This window comes from Zootoca vivipara, chromosome 2 (assembly GCF_963506605.1).
Source record: "Zootoca vivipara chromosome 2, rZooViv1.1, whole genome shotgun sequence".
Taxonomy (NCBI): Eukaryota; Metazoa; Chordata; class Lepidosauria; order Squamata; family Lacertidae; genus Zootoca; species Zootoca vivipara.
In genome coordinates this window covers 94,172,107-94,182,286 of record NC_083277.1, presented here as the reverse complement: position 1 = coordinate 94,182,286, position 10,180 = coordinate 94,172,107, and the positions used below count along the sequence as shown (strand labels likewise).

Sequence of the window (10,180 nt, the reverse complement as noted above, 5' to 3'; positions counted from 1 at the left end):
CTCAATAATTCATCATCAACCACTAAAAATACTGCTCTCCTCTAATATTAAACAGTCTGATATCTTAAAATAACTGAACAGGATTTGAACTGATACGTTTGCACCATCATATTACAACAGGCCATATAATACATTTATAAATTGTTTAGGAGTGCACCCCCACCCCAAACACTTATGTAAATAGTGTAAAAAAGCAGCTTTTGGTGAAATAGCAAGATGGGTGGCTTGAAATTTTTTTTTATTGTTCTCTTGTGACCTCTAGTGGCTCGAGAGAGAGAGGGAGACATGCACATATGCAGTCCCTTCATATAGCTTTAGAAAACAAGCATTTTTTTCACACATACCTCACCTAGGATGACAACATCACTACTCTGTTGTTGTTTCAGTTATTTTTACAGCACCACCACTGTTTGTAGCACATTACAGAGCAATGTTAGCACCACAAAGAGAACCTTGTCCTCCAGAGATTGCATGCACATTGACGGCATCTTGCTATTATTATCCCGTGAAGGCTTATTCTAAAAGTCTCATTGCTCCTTCCAAAGTGCTGGGAAAGGCTACTTCATCACTGTTTAATCCAGAAAGAATATTGCATGTTCAGACCTTTGAACCTCTCCCTTAAATAAATTCAGACAAGACTCAAATTGTGGTTTGGTTTTTGGCAGAATTTAGCCACAATTTATTGATTACAGCAAGTGGCTGGTTGCATAGGCTCTGGTTCGACTAGCTCCCTGCACCGTTCACCAGCATAGGTGAACACCCAGATAGGAGGAAAGCCAGGAACAGGCTATGTCCACCACCCAGATGTCCCCCTGGACTCAGGCACGGGCACAACCCCTTCACAGGGCTGACCAAACCACTGAGTCCCTGGATTCCTTTAACAGAATACCCTTCACATAGGGATGGCGAGAGCATTCCCCCATCCCTATCACTTGAACCAGAGCCTATCCGCTACACGAGCCCGCGCTCGCCGCCAACCGCTCACACCTGTAACCAGTCCCTTAACCCCACTGATACGGAGGTCAGCCACAAATCATTCCCAATCACAGACAGATGAACCCCATCAAGCCTGTAAAGGGACCTTACCAAAGAGATAGAAGGTTCAGTTTTGAGGCTGGCCCATCGCAAATCTGAGTACCGGTATGTTATTGCTATATACAGTAGTTGTGTCGTGGTAGTGGGGACTGGCTGACTCTGGAGTGTGGGAAAGAGAAGTTTCCTTTCTTTTCTTGTAAAGTGTTCCCATTTGGAACAGAAATTGCAGGTTTTAAAAAAAGAAAATTCCATGTCAAACATCCTCACACAACCCTAATCCCCACTTCCAGGAACTAACTAGAAGGTGTTATGGATGTGAGCAGGCCATGTCCCTCTCTTCCCCCGTCCCCTCATTTTCCTTTCATTCCCAGCATTCCATGTCTTAACTGCTCTCAGCCAGCCTTCTATTCCTCCCTTTAAACTCTCTTTATTTTGTTGATTTATTTTATAAACTAGAAATAAATATGGCATCATTCTCGTTCTCTGTGTGTGAGCAGAGAAAAGAGTCAACTGTTATTCGCAAATGAGAACAACAGAGAGAAAATCCCCACTTCTGTTCCCCACCCCACCTCAATTGGCCTTCCATGCCTTAACCGCTTTTGCCTATAGCCTAGGCTCACACAATTTGACAAACTTCTGATTCCTTTAGAACTTTTTGTTTGACCCCAGAGTGGAGAACTGTCCATAGAAAACAGTGGAGAAATACAGGGTTTGACATAGATGTAATTGGTCAGCATTTCCTCCCATTGGCAAATTAACTAAAAACAATTCAATAATGCACTTTCTGATAGCTTCCAGGTTTTGTTTTATTTTTTGCTGCTCACATTTTCCGAAACATTCAACCATTTTTGTATTGTCGTTTGGAGTGAAAAACCTTCGTAATTGTCTTCTACACCCTCTGTGTGTGTGTGTGTGTGTGTGTTTGGTTGGTGGACTTTTATATGTCTGCTGTTTTATATTGTTGTATATTATGGAATGTTTTCGGACTCACTGAAGTTAATGGGTGTCCTTTTTTCCAGAGATTCACTGACGTCTTCATATTATTGTCCAAAGCTGTAATCCCTGTGCACACGCACTCCCATAAGACAATGAGACTTGCTTCCTCATAAACACGTATTATGGGTTGAAATGCACAGCTACAATCCTTTTACACTTAGTCTCCTTAGGGATGCAGTCTTAAGCATGTATACAGTTGGGTATAAATCTGATTTAAATGAATGGTCTGTTTAAGATTCCTGCATTGCAGGGGGTTGGACTAGATAACCCTTGTGTGTGGGGGGGTGTCCCTTCCAACTCCACAAATCTACGGTTCTTAAGTATGGCAAGGCTCACTGAATCGTGGTCCAAACCGTGGCCCAAGGTCTCTCTTCCAAGCGTGTAAATAAGGAGCCAGGTCCCTGGCATGTGTCACGTTCATCTCGTGCTTTCAGCAAGTGGTTTGTGAGGAATTGGTTTCCTTAGAAATGCCTTTTTACCCATTCATTGTGCTTTAAAACAAAACCCAACAACACAGGATAATTAAAATCAGTTGGCTATGGCAAGGTTCTGCACAAGCCTTCATAAACAACCTTAGAAAGCCACTTCAAAAGGAGCTCCTGCACATTGTTCAAACCCCTGTGTTGTAATTTGTTGCTGCTGTTAGAAGCATTTGGGCTCTGGCCGCCGCTGAGGCTCCTCAGTGACTTGCTCATCTCTCAGAATCCCTTCGTTGCCAGGGCAACGGGGCTCAGCATCACTAATCCGAGCGTTCTAAGAGGCGGCTGCCCTCCCTGCTCGCTTCTCAATCTCTCGCCTGCGGATGCGATGCGAACAGGGCCCTTTACACCTCCGGAGGGATTTCTTCCCTCTCTTTCCCCAGCCCACCTTTCGACCGGCCCAGCTCTGCCTGGGCACGTAGGAACCAGAGGCTTCTGCCTGGTGTGTCACTGAGAATAGAGTCCCGCAGACGAGAGGGAGCTGGGCAAGGAGGAGCTGCTCTAGCTGCGGCGGCGGTGGCAGGAGCTCCCACTCCCGGAGCGAGAGATCCCTGCAAGGGTGTGCAAGGGGCACTTCTGGGTCAGCCCTCCAGGAGAGCGGTGGGGAAGGGGGGCAGAGAGAGGATGAGCAGCCACCTGGAGCTGGAGGAGAGGCTCAGGGAAGCTGCTGCACTAGGCGACCTAGAGGAGGTGCAGACGCTGCTCGACAAGGGGGTGGAGGTGAATGCCCAGAATGAGATCAATGGCTGGTAAGACGCCTCTCATTTTCTCGCCTGCTCCCCCAGCCCCTCCGCGCTGTGCTCCTTATTCCCGTTGTTAGCAGCAGGGCAGCAGCCATCGTCGCTAATACACTTACTTCCGAGGCTGTATATGGTGAGGCAACCGCCAGCAACACGTTACACGCAAATGCAACTTCAGCCAATGTGTACCCTCTGTACCCGTGTCCAAGAGCATCTTTCCCCCCTGTGTGTTCCCGTGCCCCCCCCTCCGTCTGGCTCTGAAATGCGTGTTTACTGGGAGTTCATCTTAAAGGCAAGTTACAGAAACGCTCCCCACGGGGGTGGGCAAAATCTCACCAGCATCTGACAAGAATAGATGGGTCAGATGTCGTGGCTTCATCCTGATTAGTGGGCTGCCTGGTTATGAAATTCTAAGCAGAAATTCCTTTCAGGCTTTGGTTCTACAGACTCCTGGGAAAATAGAGCCAGTATGAACAAATCACACATTTGCCCAGCCATCAGTCACAAACCTTTCATAATAACATCCAGGTGTGTGTGTGTGTGTGTGTTCCTGTTCAAGCAGCTTTAGCCCTACAAGGCAGGTCAAGACCACTATTTTCTCATAATTGCAGACATTTAATATTTGTTATAATAATATTTATAGGGAACCTATGAGTAAGTGCTGCTCAAAATGAGATAAATGTTGGTGGGGCTGACATTTGGAGACTCCCAAGCTATCACTCTGAGAGCCTGCCTTCAGTTTACTCAGAACTGTGATGAATCTTCCAGCACATTGATTTTCACTTCTAAGATGAGCCATTGTGATTGGGAGGGAGGAGTTAATTTGATCAGAGCAGCAGTGCTAGTCCCCTGAGGGACAAGGGGTTTATTATCTTGGGGAACTGGTGTGAGGGGAGAGGTTCAAGTAAAACTCTTGCCCAGTGCCACTGTTCTGATCCAGACACACACACACACACACACACACACACACACGAATTATTAGTGGAAAATCCCCTGCATAACATGTAGTTGTGCAGTTTGGCTCTTAGCCATTGTGTTATTCAGGTCACAGAGAACAGAAAGCAGATGACATAATCCCGTGTTCTCCCCAAAGGATCAAGCACAGCTTCTATTATTTTTCTAATGCAAATTCTTATATGGGAGAATTGTTACAGGCTTTGAGCAAATGGGAACCCCTGTTGTATAGGAATGAGTCTAAAGATGCCCTTGTAGGGAGAGTGCCTGTAGTACTATTCCCATGAAAACTCCCCAAATCTGAAGACAGGTGTTCTCACAAAACCTTGCACACGAAGCAGCTTTGCTCAAGAGGCAGAGCACTGGGCTCTAGAGCCCTAGTATGTCTAACCTGTAGTTCTCCAGATGTTGTTTGCCTACAGCTCCTGCTGTCCCTGTCTTTTGGCCCTGCTGGCTGGGATTGATGAGAGTTACAGTCCAACAATATACAAAGAGCTACCATTGGATCTAGTCCAATATTGTCTAGAGAGCCACTGCCAGTTGGAAGAGAGTCTTAGACACCTCTGCCTAAGCAAAAATTGAGTAGGACACACAGTGTACATATTTAAACATAATGGAATTTGCTGCCACAGGATGTAGTGATCAACAACTTGAATGACTTCAAAAGGGGGTTAGACAAATTCATGGAGGATAAAGCTATCAGGTACTAGTCATGATGGCTCTGTACTGTCTCCAGTACTGAAGGCAGTATGAACGCCATTGCTGGGGAACACAATTGGGAAAAGTGGTGCTGTTTTGCTCATGTGCTGCTTGTGAGCTTCTCATAGGTTTGGCCAGTGTGGGAACAGGATGTCTGACCAGGTGGGCTTTTGGTCTGATTCAGCAGGGCCCTTCTGTTCCTATGAACTTGACACTTTATGCATGCAAAGTATACCATTTACCCCTGAGCTACAGTTCCTCTCCTATTAAATCACATCCAGTGAGCACAAGGATTTATGTGACGTGTGTCTTCGTGATTACCTCTATACGATTGTGTGAGTGCAAGCAGAGGAGGCTTAAAAGTGTGGGGTTTCAGGTTTTTCAAATTGTGTCTGATTGAAGGCTTTTTACGGTAATTTGGTCATTGAAGTAGTTTGCATGCCTTTGTTTTGCTCTCTGAATCCTATACTGTTGCCATGAGTGGCTCTTTCATTAAAATTGCAACTTGGGTCCTTCAGTGCACTCATATTCAGGGCTTGTGGTCTGGCAGCATATTAGTCTTATAATTATGACCGTCACTGCAAGTCCTAAAGGTTTGAATTGTGAATATGATGGCTTAGAAAATGCCCTTCTGATGGAGTTAATTGGTGCTGTATAATTCATTTGCTTTAAAATAATAATAAAAAAAATTCCTTCAGTAGCACCTTAAAGACCAACTAAGTTTTTATTTTGGTATGAGCTTTCGTGTGCATGCACACTTCTTCAGATACAGTGAAATGGAAGTTTCCAGGCACTTATGTAGAGAAGGGGTGGGGAGGGGTGGGGATGGGGAGGGGGGATCACTCAGAAGGGTGGTGGAAATGGGTGATTGACTGACTGATAGCTGTTGATGACCGCAAACGACTGCAAATGGTTTTGCATGAAAAAGCAAGGGTTGAGATGGCTGAAGATCGCTTATCATGTATAATGAGATAAGAACCCGATATCTCTGTTCAAACCAGGTCCCTCCATGGTTTTGAGCTTGGTGATAAGTTGCAATTCAGCAACTTCTCTTTCCAGTCTATTTCTTCCAGAAGTGTGCATGCACACGAAAGCTCATACCAAAATATAAACTTAGTTGGTCTTTAAGGTGCTACTGAAGGAATTTTTTTATTTTGCTTCGACTCAGACCAACACGGCTACCTACCTGTAAGCTGGCAGGCAGCAGTCTTCCTGCCCCCCCCCCCCCCGCTCAGCTCAGGACTGGAGATTGTACTGCTGCAGTAACACTCAGGCATGATGAGATGGTAGCATATAATACATATGGCTAATATTTGTTCCAGTACAAAGGGAGGATGTGTGTGTGATATTTAGCAGAGCCCGATAGGGGCAGAGTGCGGGGTGTGTTCCACTTCTGGCTTCCCAACATGGTGATCGCTACCAGTAGCCGAGAATGGAGGGACAAGGTGTTGGGAGGGTTGCATTGGCTCTGCTGCTGCACCTGCACAATGCAATCCACTCCACTGGCTGCTACTGCCTTTAGGCATGTAGCCATCTTCTTGGCTGCAACACTCTTGTGCCTGCTTTATTGCTTGCAAAGGGCCATGCGAAATTGACAAAAACGGCCCAGTATGAGAGATATTGGGGTTGAATTTGATACTGAAAACGGACAATACTTTTGGGCCTTGGAATTCTGAGCAAGTGCCATAGGTGCAAACTCTTCTGGTTGCTTCTCCTGTGATGTGCAAATGAAACCAGTAAAACAAAAGAAGCATGTATGTGCATCAAGGACAACTGTACCTTTATGAGCATTAGTTAGCTTAAACATTAGCTGTCATTTAGCTTAAACATTATTCTCTCCCTCTCCAGCTTATGGTGTTGAATGCTAGCTCAATAAGCAAGCTTTGACTGCACAGTCAAATTGGGCCTGTTGATTTACAACAGAAAATAAACCTCAGCCTGGTCACGAAGCCTTCATTCTTGCATAGCAGTAACATATAAGATTGGATTCAGACTAAGTTTGAACTTAGTTGAACTTAGGTCCCATTGTAATCAATGGAAGAAATTGGTCATGACTTGAATTATATTGAGGTCAGTGGAAAAAAAAATTCCTTCAGTAGCACCTTAAAGACCTTAAATAAAAACTTAGTTGGTCTTTAAGGTGCTACTGAAGGAATTTTTTTATTTTGTTTTGACTCAGACCAACATGGCTACCTACCTGTAAGTGGAAAATAAGTACAACTACCGTAACAATCTGGATCAATAGACAAGGTGTAATTGTTTCATCTCTGCAAATTTTAGCATTTTTAAAGCAGCTCTCATGGTACACATCATGCGGACATTTAATGATACAAAACAGTGACTTTCAGAGTAATACCCTGTTTCTCATATTTTAAGACATACCCATAAAATAAGCCATAGCAGGATTTTTAAGCATTCAAGGAATATAAGCCATACCCCGAAAATAAGACATAGTGATAGGCGCAGCAGCAATGCCGGCCGCGGCAGGAGGAGGAGGAAAAAAATAAGACATCCCTTGAAAATAAGCCATAGTGTGTTTTTTTGAGGAAAAAATAAATATAAGACGTGTCTTATAATATGAGAAACACGGTAACTTTACAAATGCTTACTAACAAATAGGTTTAACTTTTACAGGACATGTTTGCACTGGGCTTGCAAGCGGAATCATACCCAAGTGGTTTCTTACCTGCTGGATTCTCAAGCTGATAAAGAGATTTTCACAGTTAATGGAGAGCTGGCAGCACATTTAACTTCAAAGAAAGAAATCAGAAAGCTTCTGGGAGGTATACTCGACATATTGAATTTGTCTTTCCAAAAATATACTATGAACTAATGTAATGTATTAGATGCACTGCATTTTTCAGACAAGTTATCTGCCATCTCTGATCTTTTCATCAGTCCCTGATAAGTTCCCAAGGAAGACAAGACTTCCTATTTACAGTTACAGGCAGAATATTATGTGAGGCTGTTTGTGGGCTAGAGAAACTGAGGCTGCAGTTTTAATTTTATTTGTTTTAAGCTTTTATAGGCCGTTTTCCTATGAGGCTTAAAGATGTTAGCAACAGTTTTAATATCACATAAATTAAAACAGCTTTAAATGTAAAACAGAACTAGTCACATCAGCTAAAAGTCAATGAACAAAACACGTTTTTCATCCTCTGGGAAATCCCAGCAACAACAAAGACTTGCTCTGTACCTTAGGCTGGGCATCCCAAAGCCTGAGAGCAATGACAGTGAAAGCTTTGCTCCTTGCTGCTTGTCTCATCTAAAACAAAGGTAGACTTATGACCAGGATTTACTGACCTGACTGCAATTGGGGAGCTGCCTGATATAGGAGTTTGGGGTAATCCCCTTGCCCTTTTTTGGACTTCTTTCTGAGTAACTGTATATAGGACCAGAAATTTTTTTTAACTATTGTTTTGCACATGCTGTTCAATTACAGTAAATGAGAGCTCTTGTGCCAGTCAGATTCTGTAATACTTAGATTCCATTCCTTTGGTCATGGTGGCTTCTAGGAATTTGGACAGATGGTCAAGCAGAGTATGGTATACTGGGAACCTAAAAATGCCTCTTCTCCAATTCACTCCAGAAAAGTATAGCCCCCCAGAACGTCAAATTAAAGCTGGGGTACAGATTAAAGAGTATTTCTTCAGCAATGCAGCTTTGGCCTGTATGTGTGTACATACATCTTTTCACTTACCAATTCCAATAAGCAAATAAAATTTCGGCAGGATGTTTCTTCCATGAACCATAGATTTGCTAATCCAGCTCTCTGGATTGATTCTATATGTACATTAAACAGCTGCATGTATTTTTTGCCATACTGAATTCTACTCTGAAATAAGTTTGCTTTCTTTTAGCTAAAAACTAGCCGTTTATGATTTTAAATATACATATTTGGCAGACGTTCTGGGTGGCATTAGAATTCTGCTTGCCATTATTTAAAATAGATTTAATTATTAAAATATTCTATTTTTCTTTCCCACCCCACCCCCATTGAAGTGGAAGAATGTGACAATCAAGAAGTTAGTAACTTAAAGCTGCCAAATGCTGGAGACTCTCCAACAAACCCGTCATTCCCTTGCGTTGACTATCAAGAAAAGGACAATGCCCCTCATCTCTTAGCACCACCTGAGGACAATAGCACTGCCATCTCTTACTTATCAGAGAGTGAACCTAACCCTTGTTTATCAGTAACTCAGCTTGAAAATACTTGCACACCCATTTCCTTGGATGCTGAAACTGAACTTTCTGAAGACCTGCATGAAGGGGAGCTTCCTTCTCCCATCAGCTCAGGAGTATCAGAATGCGCAGTGTCCAGAGTCCAGAGCTGCCCTGTTTATCCCTCATCTACATCTCACAACAGAGCTCTCTTGACCTCATCTGTTCCTAGACATGGACCTCAGCAAGCAAATGGCTGCTGTATGGGCACTGCACCACCCGTACAGCCGCTGCTTCTCACAGGAACTTTTTCATATAATATGCAAGGTACTGAATAGTATTTTTCCATTGTAATGCTTTTACTGCATAGCTGGAGACAGTGCATGTGCATAACTACCTTTAGTGTTTCATATCTGCTTTAAGAACCTTTTCTTCTTTTTCTTTCCTGAAAGAGAGTTGGTAGAGCTTTGTCAAGATGGGGCATTTTCTCTTAATTGCCGCATGAACAGGATGAGTATTGTGTTATTATGCTTCTGTGTAATATGATCATAGGTTGTCACAGATCAGTGTTCACGAGGGAAATGAACTTTTGAGGAAGTAGTTGTTGTATCTGTGATTTGGAAATCTTCCTGGAATAATAGCAGAATTGTTGGTTGGAGTGCAATGGGTTGAAGGAAACGGTGACATTGTAATGAAGGAAATGGGCAGCTCTTCCAAACTAGACAACTCCTACTGAAAAACATGTGCCAGACTTCAGATTGGTGTGCAGGTGGCAAGAATGAGACTTGCACTGTAACATTTCAAAGTGTGGGACGTGGGTGGCGCTGTGGGTTAAACCACAGAGCCTAGGGCTTGCTGTCGGCGGTTTAAATCCCCGCGACAGTGAGCTCCCGTTGCTCGGTCCCAGCTCCTGCCAACCTAGCAGTTCAAAAGCACGTCAAAGTGCAAGTAGATAAACAGCGGGAAGGTAAACAGCGTTTCCGTGTGCTGCTCTGGTTCGCCAGAAGCGGCTTAGTCATGCTGGCCACATGACCTGGAAGCTGTACGCCAGCTCTCTTGGCCAATAACATGAGATGAGCGCTGCAACACGAGTCGGTCATGACTGGACCTAACGGT

The 10,180-nt window shown here is 43.8% G+C and overlaps 1 protein-coding gene across 1 annotated transcript in view; it reads left to right on the top strand.

The window, feature by feature from the left end:
* The first annotated feature begins 3,134 nt into the window (after positions 1–3,134).
* The window catches only part of LOC118076332 (ankyrin repeat domain-containing protein 40-like), a 15,428-nt gene continuing 8,382 nt past the window's right edge, over positions 3,135–10,180 (top strand). The window contains exons 1-4 of the mRNA XM_060271055.1: positions 3,135–3,259; positions 5,306–5,315; positions 7,497–7,686; positions 8,906–9,391. Of these exons, the coding sequence (XP_060127038.1) occupies positions 3,135–3,259; positions 5,306–5,315; positions 7,497–7,686; positions 8,906–9,391 (811 nt within the window). The remainder of the gene's footprint in view (positions 3,260–5,305; positions 5,316–7,496; positions 7,687–8,905; positions 9,392–10,180) is intronic.